Consider the following 19,141-nt stretch of genomic DNA (forward strand, 5'->3'; position numbering starts at 1 on the left):
CATGCATTAAGAATAACATTATCTTTAAGTAACAGTCATAAATGATATATATATATATATTTAACTATAATGGACAGGTATTTTTTTTTATCAAAGTTGATATGATGTAAGAACTCTGCAAGAACTTTGGAATGCCTCCTTTTGGCCAAAGCTGGTAATGCAGCAATAGCCTAAGGAATCGGCCACCATCAATTATTATTTGGTATTTATACTGCATCAACATGTTCCCCAGTGCTGTGCAATAGAGGGAATGCAGAGAAAGGATACAAAAGAAACAGAGCATCCTGGACGTAAACTTAAATATTGAACATATCTTAACAACTCATGGCATCATCAGCTAGCACAACAATCATAGGAACATGACATTCTGTCAGTGAATTCTTGCTTTTTAAAGAAACACTACTCTAAAAAAAACTGTATGAGGATAGTCAACAAACACAGAATTAATTAAATTTATTGAAAACCTGAGGTATGTGGCTATTATAAAAGTATGAATATTTATTACAGTATAAATCTCATGTTATGGTTTTCATTTAAGGCTCTCTTTATTTCTAAAAGGATTAATTGGCAAATATTTCCCCCATGGGTATCCAGATGTTTTTACACTGAGTGGCATGGTAGAGGAACTCTTCTCCGGCACCCTGATGGACATCTTCCCACTCTCTGGGAAGACCGTAATTCACCCACGTGCGCTTACAGTTCTCTGCAGACGCCCATTCCACGAATTTAGACCCCTGATGGAGAGACAGACGGAAGACACAGTTAAAAGGTTACCAGAGTACATAGTTTCATAGAAACTATGTTTTATGCTACTATAAACATGAAATCAGTAACTTGTATCAAAATCTTTGTAACATATTAAAAAACTCTACCATAAATTCAACGAAATCAAACATAAAAATATAGCAAATATAATATAATAAAAAAATGAATAAAAAATAGGTATAATAGAAAACTAAATGTCTTCTCATATTGCTTCCTTCAAAACCATATAACCAAAAACATTCACTGTAATGGTTACGGTGTTAGGAGAGCCGTGACATCTCCCATGTAAGCAGTTAAACAGTGTCAGACCAATCTTACCTGTGGTCTGCTCCCTGCCTCTACTACCTCGGACAGAGAACCAGAAGCGGTCTGTCTGAACTAAGCCCTGTGGTACAGGGCCCATTAGCGAAATGCAATCTGGTGATACTTAGCTCAGATAGGCTGGCCTCTAGCTCTCCCATGGAAGTAGCGCAGGCAGAGACAGTTGTCTGGCAGCTCCCAAGTAAAAAGTCAAACCATTCTTACCTGGCACCATAACTACTACAGCAATACTGTAGTAGTTATGGTGCTTCAAGTGTCCCTTTAATTAAGAATAATACATTAAATTCAATGTAAAACAAAACAAAAATGTGAAAATTCAAAAACCGTATAAAATAAGTGATTTGACCTTGAGTTTCCTCACAAAGTAGAGCAGAATAAACTCTGGTTTTTGTTTTAAAATATCTTGACTAAGCCTACCCTTTCCCTCAATTACAGAGGACCTCTTTATCCTTACATGATACTGTGTAACCCCTGGATAACTCACACCTCCTCGATTCCTCCTAGACCAGACGGTCTTAAGCAAGACAAAGGGTTCCTGTTTTCTGAGATTTATTATGTAGTTTACACGTGTCATATACGAAGCTAAACATAACTAAAATGAAAGTGGCATTATCACGTTTCTAACAAACAGGTCAAAGTAGTAAATATGTTCCCGCCTGTTTGGCAATGTGCCTAACCAGCTGGGGGGGTGGGGAGGAGGGGGGATTTTCCCATCAAAGAGACGCAGATATTTTCTATACTGCTTCTTCTATAAATATTTAACCATTTTCTTTTGGGGAAATACAGGATGGATGTTAGCACTAGTTAATCAATAGAGGCAAGGACTTTTGTAAAACAAAGGCGCACTTTTTATTTTTAAGATAAACGTGATGCTAAAATTTAAAACAAAATATTTTAAACTATATCAGCAGCTGTATATGCTTGTGTGTTTGAAAGGCATTGCTTGGCTCTCCTTGGGTATTGTAATGTTAATGGGTAAATATCATATATATATATAAATATATATATAATATATATTTGCAGATATATATTGATAGGCTAACTCACTAAACACTGAATGTTGTATAATTGGACAAAATCTGGCTAAAATGGCCAAATTCTGACTGGAATTTTCAGGTCTCATATTTACTAAAGCTAATTCCAGTCAGAATTTGGCCAAGGAAAAAGAATCTCCACCAATTGGCAAAATGTATTTGGTCCTGTTTAAGAAGCTGCACCCTAAAGTATAGGATCATAAATATTTATCAAACACTGATTTTAAATAAATAAGTAAGTAAATAAATAATAATAATACAAACTTTTATAATGCAAAAATTGGAAGTAAATGCAGGAGGCACATTCACAAATTATTGTTCATTTGCTTTTTGCAAGTGAATGATAATTTGAAGTACTGTAAATGTAGAAAGTGTCAGAGAGCAAGCATAACTATCAATATGACCCCCATATTACTATATGGTAGGTATTCCCTTATAATGTTTTATTGAGCATTATTAGTGAAAGCAGTACATCTTGCTTACATTCAGCAGTCAAACGGGGATGTCATATTCAATAAACAGTGCCCCCACTTCCAAGAGGCATGTTGGGGATATATCTACTAAACAATAAGGGGTCAGTGGTTGTTCGCTGTAACAAAAAACTAAGGACTTGGCAGCCATCTCGTCCTAATCTGCAATGTGTGCCCTGGATTTGTCTTGGCTAAACTGGTTTATGATTTTTGCTGAATTGTTAATATAAATGTAAAAGAAAATAGAGTACTGCATAAAAAAAAGGCTAATATACATGTTTTGGGTGATTTTCAATGTTTTGTTCAATGGCCTAAATTCCAAAAAAAGCCACATTTCTCCTTTAAACATGACTTGGCTTGAGAAGAGCATAATTTAGGGTTATTCCTACGACATGCATGCATGCATATACAAGTCTCTACATGTCGATGTGCTTAAGAGTGTATACCGGCATAAAGGTAGTGACTCTTATTACACACTTTTTATTTACTTTGCATCAAAGCAAATTGAAACTGACTCTATAATGATATATATTTGAATCTAGTGCACTACAGGTGGAAATCTAGTTTCAAACTAAATTAAATGGACATATCGGTGCAGTGGTTATGCTATTTAGTGTTTGGATGTAGCTCAATTTATTTAGAAGAGGTTGCTCTCCACAGCACCCAGAGACCACGCACTCCAAAGCTAACTTGTTCCCAGCATGCTCAGTTAATCACTGCCATCTAGGTTGGATCTAGGTTGGACTCAGAGGAAGTGTAAAGTGAGCATTATTAATACGACTGGAGAGTGGAAATCTCCGGATGCTATGAAGAGCCATAGCTTTAGCAAACTACACATATGTGGTTTGACATAATACCAAGGGTATTATGGTTTTAGTGAATACATCTCTTTATTTACAAACATAACTTTAATATTGCACTATAAGGATAATATGTAAAGAACAATCTTAGGGCAACGTGTCAAAAATATGGATCCATTACCATGGAAACCTTAGAAAATCTCCTGCTGGTTTCAGACTGCTTTCAGAACGTTCTTTATTTGCGGTCTATTTCCTGCACTTCATTATTATTTCCCCTTTTCTTTGTAGTTGTACTTTGGTCACACACATAGTGTTTTTCTATTTTAATGATGTGAGCAATTTATATACACATACGCAATTTTCTGTCTCTAATGCTTCTCGGCAGCATGCCACAGATCCAACCTTACATGCACATACCAGTCAAGTCACCATACCTGCAGTTTTTAACCTTCAGGTTAATTAAAAGGAGGTAAAAACAAGTCTAATCCGTACAGTTACTGGCAACACGTATAGCAGTGATGGCAAAAGTGTTTGAGTGCAAGTCCATTATCTTCTGCATAAACCAAGAAGGAGACTCAAGAGTCCCAAAAGGCATTTTTGGCTCACTTGCGCTGGATTGTTTTCACTATTACAAACTCTTATCATCTCACTATTTCCTTCTCACAATTTGTGTTTCCTGTTCTTCCTCTCATTCTATATTCACTTCTCCTGCCTCTTAAATAATTAGAACAACATTACCGGGTTCATTATCCTCACCATTGCTTGTTACAAACAGTACCAATAACACAAGGGTTAACAAGTTACTGATGAAATAATGATGCTGTTATGGCTCTTACAGAACCCCAAACTTACAGCTTTACCAAGTACTTGCATACAAGGAAGGGATCGATCCTTGAAGCCATCCCAGAGAGCTCTTGCTGGCACTCGTTCCATAGGTTCAAAAGTCAAATAGATTTTAATTTCTATATGGAGACACCCTGCCCTTTGTGCATGACAGATACCCAATGAGTAGTTAAAATACAAAAAGATATGGCAGCGTTACCTCTGCAGAACCGAAGTACCACATGGACTGTACATCTTGGTGCTCTGCTAAATATTTGGATAAATGGTCCCGTCCTCCAGTTAGAATGTTTACAACTCCTCCTGGGAGATCTGATGTGTCAAAGACCTAAACAAACACACAAAAACATAGCATGAGAGGACAAAAGAAAAAAAATACAGATCAGAAAATTCAAGTGAATTAATGTAAACATTATGTTGTCTGTTACACATTTTAAGAAAAATAGGCTTTCCTTACTTACTGAGAGAACCAAGATGGCTTTTTTTTTTTTTTTATATATATCTATTTCAATACAAAATATTCATTACCAATACCTAACTGGCAAATACGTTTTTGGGAAGTAAAAAAAAAAAAAAAAAAAATTATTAATAATAATAATTAAAAAAAAAAAATATATATATATATATATATATATATATATATATATATATATATATATATATATATATATATATATATATAATAAAAAATCACCAAAAAGGAAATTTTTGGTTTAGATAGGAAGGCGTAAATAATGATCACAAAATAAGTATGTAACTCCTCAAATCCCAGTAAAACAACCCACACCTTAGGCTGAAATGGATAACAGAAAAATAAAAATAGCAAAAAGAAAAAAATCAGTTTGCTGAAACCAGGAGATTGTTACCAACACTTGTAATATTAGAGTAAGTATAATGGAAACCCCACTGCTTAAAACAAGAAGTTTGCAGGAATGGTAAGTCTGCTAAACAATGTATCACAGTACTTGAATAACAATAAAACGGATATTACAAATATATATATATATATATATATATATATATATATATCTCAGCAAATGGAAAAATATAACATCAGTCCTTGGTCTGTATAAATGACTAGCATCAAACAGAACAGTCCCAAAAGAGTCTTTACAACTGTATGCTCCTATCTATAAACGGCTGAAATCACTACTATAGAAGCAGCAGGAAAACTAGCCGATAGGAGCAAATAATATTCTAGTAACACACTGTAAACATCTATTACTGGTATGGTACATATAAAAATGTATATAGTCCACTATATGAAAAGTAGTATTGTAGAAATGTGTAATTAAACCTTTCTACATATATGTCCAATTAGTAACCGGAAATGCTTTTTGTCCAACATCCACCGTTGGTCTTTACGGTGGATGTTGGACAAAAAGCATTTCCGGTTACTAAGCATTTCCGGTTCAATTTCATTTTTTACTTTTTTCACACAAACAAATATGAATGCTAACTTTGGCCAGTGTTTTTTTCGACTAAGTGGCTACTAAAAAAGACTGGACATACCCCATATTGAATATCCTGGGTTGTCTACTTTAAAAAAAATATGTACATGTTATTCAGAGATTTATGACAGATAATAGTGTTACAATGTCACCATTGATACATTTTAAAAATGTATGTTTTGAAACCGCAATATCCTACTTGTAGCTATAGCCCTATAACTTGCAAAAAAAAAAAAGCAAAAAAGCAGGTAAACACTGGGTATTTTTAAACTCAGGACAAAATGTTGAATCTATTTAGCAGTTTTTTTCATTCGTTTTTGTAGATGAGCAAAAGATTTTTCAAGTAAAAGTCAAAAAACATGTATTTTTTTTTAATTTTTCATCATATTTTTATTTAATTTTTTAAATTAAATTACATGAGATTATATAATTAATGGTATGTAAAGAAAGCCCCTTTTGTCCTGAAAAAAACAATATATCATTTGTATGGGAACAGTAAAAGAGAGCGGAAAATTACAGCTAAACACAAACACCACAAAAGTGTAAAAAGATGCCCGGTCGCAAATATACAACATCGCAAAAATAGTCCAGTCCTAAAGGGTTTAAAGTCAGGTTGCTCAAAATGCGGCACATAATTCAAAGCATAACTTAGGTTAAGCACTGTTATACAGTGGATCTGTTTGCACAAAGTTCCCCAAATAGCAAGAATGAGCTGTCAATGTTTAAAAAAAAAAAAAAAAAAACATATAAGATTAAAAATGAACTTTTATTAGAAAAAGTTAAAAAAAATTGCGCAATAAATAAAATACAAGTACATTGACATCCAAAAAGGAAGGGAGAATTAAATATTAATTATTAACAGAACAAATTACTATTCCTGTAAATCAATGTGAAATCATATTGATTCTAACCCTAACCTCTTAAATCACGACAACTGCCCCAAACGTTCAAGAAATGTATTTTCCACATATTGAAAAAGCAATGATTGTGTTCACCTTGCTTGTGTATTAGGGATTATTCTAGCTTTAGTGACTGAATAATCTAAATTTTATTAACGACAGGAGGCGAATATTTGCTTTATCTTTCTTTACTGAACCTCCCAGCAGCAAAGGAACAGTTAACAGTAATGTAAAAAGTTCAACCAATCAGATAGTATAACAGTATTATATGATGTCATCAAACTCCTCCCATATCCTCTTTCTTGCTGTGGTCGATAATATGTCTGTGTCAACCGTGTAAACTGTAACGATGAACTGCGGACTAAGTTGGAGTCCTGAAGTAGTCAACATGTGGAATCTTCAGCGTGCTTGAAGGAGCCGTATATACAAAGGTAGGTATTTTTCACACTAAGGGAATAGAGAAAAGACGTGAGAGTATAGGTTCTCATACTAGGTGAATGCAATTTATGGCATGTATGTTAAGAACAAATTGTAGTTACTCTTTGAATATAATATTGAATATTTCAAACACTAGATTAGAAGTGTTATGGCGTGAACCTATGGCAGATGGTGTATAAAGTGTGTGTAACCAGTAGACTGGAATGCATAGTAACTTACCTGGGCGGGTGTTAGAAAGTGAAAATAAAGAAGGGGGGGGGGAAATATTCGCCTCCTGTCGTTAATAAAATTTAGATGATTCAGTCACTAAAGCTAGAATAATCCCTAATTTTATGGCAAGACAGGAGGCTTCATATTTGCTGTTTTAACACTCCTATATGATAGAAGATGCAGCATGTGTCATAGGCTTGAAATAAAATGTACGGAATGTGGACTCTTTGGACCAACATGCAGATGACAAAATGTCTGAGAGGGAGCTCCCCGCGCGAAAGGCTGAGGATGCGGCTGCTCCTCTGACTGAATATGCGCCAAAATTTGAGTCAATGCCTGCTTGCGCTAGTATCCATCTGATCCACCGTGCGACGGTGGGTGCGGATACCGGTTTGTGTGGTTTTACATAAGACACGAGGAGGGGTCCCGTAGGGGGGCGTAGAGTGGTGGTGGCATCTAAATAATGCCTTACGCAGAGTGCCACGCAGAGTGACTGTCTATTAGGAAAGTAAAGTAGAATACGGAGGAAGAATTAGTTTTGTTCGTCTGGTGATGTGAAACTTAACGCCTTCAGGCGAGAAGACTACTGCGTGGGGATCAAATGCTCGGATATCCGAGACCCTACGGAAGGATACCAGGCATAGGAGTAAGGCCAGTTTGGCCGAAAGTTGACGTAGCGACAAATTTTCATTAGCGGTCCAGGATTCTAAAAGGGAAAAGACTTGAGTGATATCCCAGAAACAGGAGTATTTAGGAAGAGGGGGTCTGGCTAACCTGATCCCTCGTAAAAGTCTACAGACTGAAGGATGTTTCCCTATTGACGCATTGTCAATGGGATTATGGGCCGCAGAGATAGTGGATCTATGGACATTAATTGATCGATAGGATTTACCTTGATCAAATAGGGTAGACAGAAAATTTAGGATGATCGTCAGAGGTGCTGAAAAGGGATCGGTGTCCCTTTCCAAACACCAGCTGACCCATGTCTTCCATGCAGCAATGTAAGCTCGACTAGTGCCTGGGGCCAGGAGTCCCATAGGAGAGCCTGAGTTGTCTCCGAAAGTCCTGATACGTTCCAAGATCCCCTGAAACGGTCCAAGCTACAAGCTGGAGCCGGTCCTGAAGGGCGAGTGGGTGAAAGTGCCCTGTTGGGTTCCTGAGGATGTCGGGTGATCGAGGTAGAAGAATTGGATAGTTCACTGATAATTCTAACAGGGTTGGAAACCAAGTCTGGGTTCTCCTTAGTGGAGTGACAATGACTATCGTCACTATTAGGGCTTTGACCCGGTAGAGGGTGCGTTGGATCATGGAGAAAGGTGGGAACCCATAGGCTCCTGTCTCCGGCCAAGGATGTAGAAAGGCGTCGACTGCCCATGACTGGGGTCTGGGAGCCAGCTGATAAAGGCTTCCGTCTGGCGGTTCAGACGGGATGCAAACAGGTCCAGTGTAAGGGGCCCGCGATGGCAATGAATTTGGTGGAACACGCGGGGGTCTAATTGCCAGTCGCTTACATCCCTCCAATGGCGAGAGAACCAATCCGCGACTAGGTTGTCCGTGCCCGGAAGATATTAGATAAGTTCCGTTCTAGACAGAATTGGTAAAGATCTTTGGTCAGATAGGATAGTAGCTTGGATCGGGAGCCTCCTAACCGATTCACATAGCGCACTGCAGAGACGTTGTCCATGTGCAGTACTAGTGAACAGTTGAAACAGTCTTTCGCGAAACTGCGAATTGCAAAAGATCCTGTAATCAATTCCAAACAATTGATGTGCAGTGCTTGTTCGGATGGGGACCAAAGTCCCCCTGTGGACCCTTGGGCGCATGTGGCGCCCCATCCCAGTAGACTGGCATCGGATTCCAGAATGAAATCTGGTTGTGATCCGAAGATGGCTTTGCCATTCCAGGCTTCCATATTGTGAAGCCACCAGTGAAGTTCTATACGAACTTCGTCTGTCAGTTGGATGTACTGATCATAGGAGGTGGAACGGTGTAGGTAGTATGTCTTGAGCCGTTGCGTGGCTCGGTAGTGTAAAGGTCCTGGGTAAATGGCTTGGATAGAGGCGGACAGTTGGCCTATAGTATGGGCCAGATCGCGTAAGCGAATCTGATGGGTTGATAACAATTTGCGAATGTCTTGTGCCATTATCAGGATGTCATCCAAATATATGATGGATCGAATCCCCTGTGATCGGAGTAGCGCCATCACTGGTTTCATCAGTTTCGTGAAACATCATGGTGCGGAGCATAGTCCGAACGGGAGGCATGTGAATTGCCAGATTTCCTCTTGCCAGAGGAATTGAAGGAAAGCTCGATGGTTGCGAGCAATAGGAACTGTGAGGTATGCGTCTTTGAGATCGAAGCTGGAGAACCAATCTCCCACGCAAAGGAGGTCCCTGAGTAGATGGATGCCCTCCATCTTGAAGTGGCGATACCTGACAAAGTGATTCAGGTTTTTTTAAGTTGATAATTGGGCGTAGGTCTCCAGTTTTTTTGTGGCCAAAAAAATGTTGCTTAGAAAAGTATGCGGGAAAGGGGATTTCTCTATTGGCCCTTTTACTAGCTTGCGCAGTTCGGTAGTGTCACGTTGTCTGCTGCAGACATGTTTTTTTTTTTTTTTTTTAGTGGTGTAGGTGGGGTGTCCTGGAAGGGGTGGAAAGGAAATCTATTTGAACCCTTGGACTGTGTAGGATCCATAGATCCTGAGAAAGTAATTCCCACTGTTGGAAAAACTGGTTAATCGACCTGCTATAGGTACATTGAAAGAAGGGAGATTTATTACCTGGAGCAGCTCTTCCGTGTAGGGAGGCAGATCCACGTCCCTGGATAGACCCTCTATTAGTGAATAGTTGCCTGTGGTAGGGTCGGGGTTGTCCCGATTGCCAATAGTTTTCAGAGGGGTGAGGCCTGTAGCCTGTGAAGGCGATTCTGCTGTTCGTTCGGCCTCTATAACGTCCAGCTCTCCCAGAAAAACGGCCTGACTGAGAACGAAAAAACCCTGCGCATGGAGGATTGGGCCTTATTTAGGGTGGTGAACACCGCTACATGTTTGGAAAGGTCTTTCATGAACGAGTCCCCAAACAGTAATCCATTGCCTCTGGTCCCAGTTCTCGGGAGCTCAGATCGGCTAATTTTGCATCCAGTTTGTACAGTGCAGCCTAGCGTCTCTCGGTGGACATGGCCACATTAGCGTTGCCTAGTAAGCATAAGGCTCTCTGGGCCCACTCTCTAACTGTGTTTGGGTCAAATCTGGTGTGAGAGCTACCTTGTTTGGAATGGTCGGTCGAGGGCACTCGGCTCTGAGTTTTGCCCTAATTTCTTTGTCCAGTGGTTTGCATAACCCACATTTTACAAAAGTTGGAAATGTGCTCTGGTGGAGCCCATTCTGCCGACCGTGGGTGTCTGATGACCCTGGGGTCAAATAAAGGGACACCCGAAGCATCCAGAAGGATGTCTGAATCGGGTCCTTTTGATTAGGTAGTATAGCATCTAGATCTTTATGTGTGAGAGAGGTTTCCTTGACAAATTCCGTTGGGGTATCCCCTAGCGCATTCGCCGAGGGGTCCTCATCAGAATATCCAAGGAAATAATCGTCAACCCCGTCTAACGTGTGGGATGTAGACCCTCTAAGGGGTTAAAGTTGGCTTGAACGGGGCGAGTGGCAATCAATTTTTGGGACTTGGCAGGAGTCTTGCCCTTGCCCGCAGACCTACTCTCCCCTTTCCAGGGGCGTTTGCGTGTAACCTCCTAATCCGAGGGTTGAGAGTCCTCGGAATCAGAGAGTTGACGTGCAGTAGGGGTGACTTCGGCCGAAGTCTTCTCATGAAAGGCTGCTAATGCCTTGGGGATGGAATCTGCAATGGTTGAAACCAACCAGGCTCTGAGTACCTGGGATATAGCGGGCTCATTATTGTCAGACATGGTATGTCTTAGAGCGGTTGCCAAACAGTTAAGTATATTAATTTGAAAGAATGGAGTTGAATGGGGTTCACCCAAAATTATTTCAGAGTATAGATGGGGGTCACCCAAAATATTTGTGTAGTTTAATACGTAGGCGGCACTCAATATTTAGTGGGGTTGTCCACTAAAATATACACAAGTGGGTTGTACCACTATGATAGTAAACAGTGGGGTTAACCACTTAATTATAACCATAGACAGTGGGGTTCACCACTGAGTAGTAATAAAGTGTTGTATCACTTAATTATAGTGTATTTGTATAAGGGGATCACCCTTAACAGTAATATTGGTGTTAAAACACCTTAAGAATTGAAATTAAAGTGTTGTATCACTTTAATTATAGTGCATTTGTATAAGGGGGTCACCCTTAACAGTAATATTGGTATTAAAACACCTTAAGAATTGATATTAAAGTGTTGTATCACTTTAATTATAGTGCATTTGTATAAGGGGGTCACCCTGAACAGTAATATTGGTGTTAAAAACACCTTAAGAATTGATATTAAAGACACTCAATATAATGAAGTGGCAGATAATAAAATGGTGGGGGTCACCCACAAAGCCTTCCTTTATTTAGTAACAACAATGATAATACAGCAGGTGTTGGAAAAAATGCTGAGAAGGAAAAAAAAGGGGTGAAAAATCACTAAAAGAAATTAAGGTATTAGCACTTTAAGGTGCTATAAACAGAAGAGGAAAATAGTACTTACCAGATCCGAAGTCAGGCGAGTTGATCGCTGCTCTGGTGACTGGAATGCGAATAAAATGGCCGCCGCCAGCAAAAGGGCGGGAAACTATGCACTTGCTAAGTGCTGATGTGAACGGGCGGGGTAACGTGAGGGCGCGAAACTGAGAATAGTAAAAAGCAGTAATGAGTCGCAGGAGGAAAAACCTCCTGCGATTTAAAGGGGAAACCTAAATAAAGTTTAATAGGAAATTGACAAAGTAGTCCAAGATTGAATAGAATGAAATTAAAATAAATAGAGCATAAATGTTTCCACAGAAAGTGTTGTTAAAGTGATAAGTGAATAAAGTGTTAAAGGTATATGACCATTGTAATACATTTTTTAATTGAAATAGTGTATTAGAGGTTAAATGATACAGCAATATAATTGGAGTAGACTCACCTGGGAGGCAAGCAGCAAAGAAAGAGGATATGGGAGGAGTTTGATGACATCATATAATACTGTTATACTATCTGATTGGTTGAACTTTTTACATTACTGTTAACTGTTCCTTTGCTGCTGGGAGGTTCAGTAAAGAAAGATAAAGCAAATATGAAGCCTCCTGTCTTGCCATAAAATTACAAACAAAGCACTATTTCATCCAAAATAAATCAAAAAGCAAGAAAGGAGCAGTGCAAATTCAATTACTAAACAGTTAATATAAAAGCTAACTTACAAAATAATCTTGCACAGTAATGAAGGATGTCAAAAGGAAATTCACAAAACATGGTACACGATAAAAGGAAATAGTTATGATTTTCTTTTCTTTTTTTAAGTAAAACAGGATATTTCTTAGTATCGAATTCAAGTGAAAGCATCTGGTACTCCCACAACTAATACCGCATTTAAAATTAGTACACCACAATAAGTGAATTATTTAAATTTCTGTTAAAATCTTTCCGTTTGGTTGTTTGTCATACAACTACATTTAAAGAACACGGGCAGAGCCTAACCACGGTCCTGAATGGCCGCATGCTACCGATGCTCCGGACCAAGCCACAACAAAACACCCTCGGATACCGCACAAAAAGTGCCAAAAGACACCAACAACTAGAGAAGAAGATATGGGCTGGAAAACTAAAAAAGTCAAACCCGACAAACCCCGGCTGAGCGGCAATATCGGCGAACTGTGGCGGCAGGCCTGCAGCAACACGGGTTCGAGCATGGCCGACTATGCCGACCATTACTCTGAGCTGTCAGAAGACTTCACAAGCGAAGCCGATCACTGCCCGCCCGTAGCAACGGCTCTCACACAAACGAGCCCGCAAACGGAAAACTCCCCAGTGACCACAGCAGTGATGGGGGAACTGCTGGCTGGACAACAACTTACAATGCAGGCAGATATGGCCCGGATACGCGGAGATCTACAGGGCCTAACAGGCCGCCTGACCACGCTGGAGGCAGACTCCCGCCGAAACCAGCAGGACACAGTGCAGTTACACAGAGCGGTACAGGAACTGCAACAACTGTCCCATAAAACAGACCAACGATTCGCAGACCTCGAGGATCAGAGGAGAAGCCTCAATCTTAAAATAAGGGGACTTGGAGAGGAGATCCCAGAAGCGGAAGTGCCACACTTTGTACGGCGCCTGCTGGCGGATCTACTACCCACCAAACAGGCCAAACGAGTGACTCTGGGGGGGATGTTTTGCCTCCCACGACCACCGAAAGCCCCAGCTACGGCACCAAGAGATCTCCTAGTGCGCTTCATAAGCCACGGAGACAGAACTGCGGTCCTCCAAGCAACTAGAACACGGACGCCGTACATATTTGAAGACAGACAGCTCTCTTTCTACGCGGACCTATCGGGGCCAACACTAGCTTGGCGCCGCACCATAAACGCTTCACGGCCCTCCTCTGCCTTCATGAAATCACTTGCCAGTGGAGACGACCCTGGGCTCTAGTGATCCACCACGGCGACACATCGTATAAAGTCCACGACCTACAGAGTGCCAGAGACCTCCTACCGATCCTGGGATTGCCACAAGAAACCATCCTCAATGCAGGTCTGACCCAAACGGAGACAAGGCCAGCAGAGAAAGATCCTACGACAGCAAAGCCGTCCGCCTCCCGTTACACAAGAACAGGCCCATCAACGGCACAGACGGGTACCTGAAACTACGTCGGGACTTATTATTTCCTACCGCATAACTACACATAGACCCAAGACCCCACGGCCACACCATATCCAGTAACCAGGACTCTTCCCTACATTGCCCACGGAGACCACTCTCAGGTTCACCCCCCCCCCCGTTCCCCGGGTTAAAGGGACACACTATTACTCTCACCTTTACAGCGGGAGAATGCAGACCACCCAACACAATAACAAGACCAACCCGCTCAAACCAGCCTTACAGCCCCTAGCATCGTAGGTTAAACCGGCTACATAATCACTCCATTAGACCCCCTAGGCTTCACGGCCACAGCGACCCACACTACCAAAAATTAAATTCCCTCAGCTCAGCTCAGCTGGCCCCTGACCAGCAAACCCCACGTGAAGGACGTATCTATGTTACATGCATGTTATCTGTTCTTTTTTTTCCTTTGAAATGCATACCTAAAACCATGACCTGAGTCAAAAATAAAGAATTTAAAAAAACTTAAAAAAAAGAACACAGTCACACACATGCAATTCTAAACTAAATAATAAATAAAATAAAATAAGATTATAGATAGAAAGCCAATATCTCCAAAAATGTTAAGTTTACACTCACACCCACTTTAGGTAGCAGTAATTTTTTGTTAATTTGCTGTTTAAGAACTTGGCACCAACAGGTAAATTAAGCCAGCTAATTACATACACACCAGTGTAGAATAAATAATCTTGAAATCAGGGGTAGACTTATAAACTCACTGGTAATTAAGAGATCTCTGGGCTTAGGGTTGGAGGAGTGATAATCACAGAAACTTTTTTTTTTTTTTTTGAGGGGGTGTTATGGCTTTGATCACAAATCTTAAGACGGTCTAGTCAAAATTTATAACCTCATAAAACGATTGTGCACACTCATAATATTATGCAATTTTATTTGAAACTAAAACATCCCACTTTTTCTATTCATAATTAATATTCAAGTACAAAGCATTCTGCAGAGACGAGAGAGCTGTCAATCAGCCTCCAACCACTCTCCTTAAAAGGACTCTCCAGTGCCAGGAAAACAAACCCTTTCAGTGACTTATCTGTATCCAGCGCCGACGTCATCCGGCGGGGGAGACCTATTGCACATGCACGCTAGGCGGAGGGGGAGACCTAATGCGCATGCGGCGCATTAGACCTCCCCATAGGAAAGCATTGAAAAATGCTTTCAATCCTTTCCTATGGGGATTTCAGCGATGCTGGAGGTCCTCACAGCAATGCTATAGCACACTTTTCGTGTGCTATAATCACGGAAGTGCCCTCTAGTGGCTGTCTATTAGACGGCCACTAGAGGAGGAGTTAACGCTGCAAGGTAAATATTGCAGTTTATGAAAACTGCAATAATTACACTTGCATGGTTAAGGGTAGTGGGAGTTGGCACCCAGACCACTCCAATGGGCAGAAGTGGTCTGGGTGCCTGGAGTGTCCTTTTAACTGAACACACTATGTAGGTAGAGCCTGACAGCTCCGGTCTGACTCATTTATAAGAAACAGTAACTCGCAGGAACTTTCCTTTTCTATTAATATCATACCTGCATATTAACCCATGCAATGGTACCCCCACTCATCTCTATAAACAGGATTTCCCACACTACAACGGTCATGGTAACTAAATGGTTTGTAGAGATAGTAAGATGGAGGGGGAATTTGAGTCCAGACGTGGAATCTGTTGGCTGCGTATCATAGCACCTTTGGTGGTTGGATATATCTATACCTCCCAAGTGTTCCTATTTAGGAGGAACAGTCCAAAATTTGGGACCAAATTTGGGACCAAAACCATCTGTTCCTCTTTTCTAGAAGCTCTATATTGTTGATGTGTCTGAGTGTATAACAGAGCTCCCCAGTATTGTGTCTTTAAAGGGACGCTATGGGCACCCAGCCACGTTCATCTATATGTCCCTGTAATTTTAGCCACTAGAGGCTCTTCCTGGCCTTTCACAGAGATTGACTCCGTGAAGCGACGCTGGAAATCCTCAAGTTTTGCATGAGGACATTTAGTGTCTGCTAAATCCCCAGAGGAAAGCATTAATTCAATAGGGAAGGCTTAATACGAGTGTGGCATTCACCGTGCATGTGCATTAGGCTACCCTCCCATCAGCTGACGGAGGAGGAACCCGAATTAGCACCGAGGGACCTTGGCCTGGAATCATGTAAGTGTAAAAACGCCATTATTTGCCACCAGGGGGACAAAGTGACATTATAGTGTTCCCGTAACTCACAATAAGTGTGTCTAGAAATCAGTCTGTGTAAATAAGATACATTGTATCCTAAATTACATTTTAGCTGCATTTAAAATTTCTCATAACAGCCCCGCCCATGGCCACCCCCCCACTCAACCCCTAAAATTAAAGTGACCGTCTTATTCCATTTGAAATGTTGGGAGATATGCCAATCACAAGTGGGTGAGTGGAAATTTTAAGCCCAAATATAGATAATGTTTTTGAAAAAATTATGCAAAGAAAAATACACTCCCTTTAAAAATTCCTGAATTTCTTGCAAGTTCCCTGAAATTCCTCAATTCCTGCAGCAAGTTTTTCCCAGGATAGCAAATAGCTGACACAACCATGGTTTTCTCATTTTATTCACCGGGAGTTCTGAATTCATTCAATAAACAGCTGCTTAGCAAGGGTTGTGAAACATGCAATTACTTTCAGAAGTACCGATACCGATAATTTCTATAATTCTCAGACTTTGTTTTGATGAGCATAGAAATGAAAATTGCAAATATAAAAGACATGGAGAATTTCAATCATGAAATGAAAGTTACATAATAAGGCTTTTAAATAACAGAAAAATCTAAAGTTTCATAACTGTAATTAAAACGTCCTTGCCAAGTTGTAGCACAAATGATAGGTTTATGGTGGAAGACAATTTCCGTCCTATAACCTTTTAATATATTAATTGTACGGCAAGTTTCTCAACACAATGTACTGATTGAATATGAATAACTGAATCAAATCTTGTCCTCTACACACTGTAAGCTGGTTTGAACAGGGTTCTCATCAGTTTATTGTTCCTGTCATAATCTGTCATAATATTTTAGTGCTGCGGAATTTATAGGCGCTACATGAATGGCAATAATAATAACAACAGCTTTAAATGAAAAATAAATGTTTACTAAAACTGAACTCCCCCACCGAGTTGCTTGTGCACACGCATTCATTTACAAATTCCTGTGGTGACCTGATTGCATTCCCTTCCTGAGCGCTGTCATGATTGGAAGATTTAAGATCAATCTGCTTTGCCAGACCTGCTGCACATTTACATTAGAATTCTGGGCAAAGTACAGATATCTGCCATCTTGTAAGCAATGCTTCTAAGTGAGGATCCATTTTGAAATAGCAGCACTGAGGGAAGATGATATGGGTCTTGGCCGAACTGTAAATTAGTGTAGATTTACACACTTAAACCAAAAAACAAACACATCAGAAAAATCCAGTTAAAGATAAAGTATCAATAAAAATGTATTTGCTTTTTTTCATTTAAGCAGGACACATACATTGATATGTAAAAATTAGTTCAATTAAAATATTAGCTGTATAATTTGTATAAAAATGTATATAGTCGGAGTTAATTTCCCAAGTGGGGTGGTGAACAGGTACGGCAGGTATTTTAGGCATTTTTAACTCCTTCAAGGGACACTGTAGATACTGTAACTGCTTAATTTTATTGAATTGGTTATTGTGCCAGGCGCCATCCTTCCATTAACATTAAACCTTTTTTTTTTAAATTTAATGGTACATATGAGTCCCCACAGCACCCATCCTTCTGTGCCACTTGGACTAATGAGGAAGCACTAGCCCAAATAACAAAAGGTGGCTGGGATTGGCTGAGAGTGTCCGCTTTCAGCCTATCACAGCATCCATGGCTAGTATGAATCAGCATGGCTAGAAGGAAGTGTGATCTCTGTCGTAGCCATGCATCCAGTGGGGGCTGGACTGCGGGAAGCCAGGTACACTTATTTTGTGTTAAAATGCTCTACAATCTATACTATAAACCAACTCCTTGAGAACAAGTGGTTATAAGACCTACACTACAGTGTCCATTCAAAGGAACACTCAAAACACCATAACTACTACAGAATGCTGTAGTGGTTATGATGTTTGTAGTGCCCTGTTGTAAGAAATTGATATGCAAGACACTGCAAAGTTGTATATAAATTTATTTGTCTGTCACTGGTTTCACAACTTGAGGTCATCTACTTGATAACAGTGTGCTAATTATCAAAGCTTTCAGTTGCATTGTACAGCACCCAGCTAAACCAACAATAGCTTACATCCCTGCCAAACAGTTTTTCATGCATATTATCAGGAGATCAGAATGTCAGAGAACCTAACATTAAGTGGGTTATGTAAAACATATTGTGTACATCTTTACTATAACATATATGAAAATTAGGTTGCAAGGGTCATGTTATCAAGAGATAAAAACAGAGTAATTAATATCTAGGTGTAACCATGCAAGTATGTGTTTTTCCATTCCATTCCGTCTCTAAAGCAGTCCAGGTCTGCTTGGAATGTTCTAGTATAGCAGGGGGAGAGAGATCAAAAGAAAAACGTGTGTAAAGTCATGTAACGGACCGTTTCAGCAGAAAAGGGTAAAAACCATTTAGGCGATAATCCCCTTTTCATAGACAGGCACAGCTACTGTAAAAGCACCAAAACTCACGAATTTGGATATAAATGAATGCACCAAACTCCCGAACTGCATACAAGGGAATAAGGTAGCACTCCAAACTGGAGTTGTAATTCAATTATCTCCCAGGACAAAGGCAAAACTCCATTACACATGTGGGGACACAAATACAGTAATATGCTATAAAATATATAAAGTTACTTTTTATACATTAAACACAGACATGTAACATATCCCCAGATAGCTCAGGTCTGAGTGCACATTATTAGGAGAATGGCACTCAGACCACACAAATACAGTTTAATTGCCATGGAGCCAGAGTCTTTAATTACACTAATATGCTCCATGGCATGGCTATCTGGGTTAAAACATTCACCTGTACAAACTACCGAATTTCCCTGCATTCACCAAATCTATACGAATTAGAACCAGGGGCTGGAGGTTCAGCGGTGCCTGCACGTA

General features: G+C 40.0%; 1 protein-coding gene across 1 annotated transcript in view; it reads right to left on the reverse strand.

Annotated features, from left to right (window-relative positions):
• Positions 1-436: 436 nt before the first annotated feature.
• Positions 437-19,141, reverse strand: part of ALDH16A1 (aldehyde dehydrogenase 16 family member A1) — a 95,741-nt gene continuing 77,036 nt past the window's right edge. The window contains exons 16-17 of the mRNA XM_063436967.1: positions 4,433-4,558; positions 437-734 (exon numbers count right to left, since the gene is read on the reverse strand). Coding sequence (XP_063293037.1) covers positions 561-734; positions 4,433-4,558 — 300 coding nt within the window. The 3' untranslated portion in view covers positions 437-560. The remainder of the gene's footprint in view (positions 735-4,432; positions 4,559-19,141) is intronic.

Source organism: Pelobates fuscus, chromosome 11 (genome assembly GCF_036172605.1).
Source record: "Pelobates fuscus isolate aPelFus1 chromosome 11, aPelFus1.pri, whole genome shotgun sequence".
NCBI classification, from domain to species: Eukaryota; Metazoa; Chordata; class Amphibia; order Anura; family Pelobatidae; genus Pelobates; species Pelobates fuscus.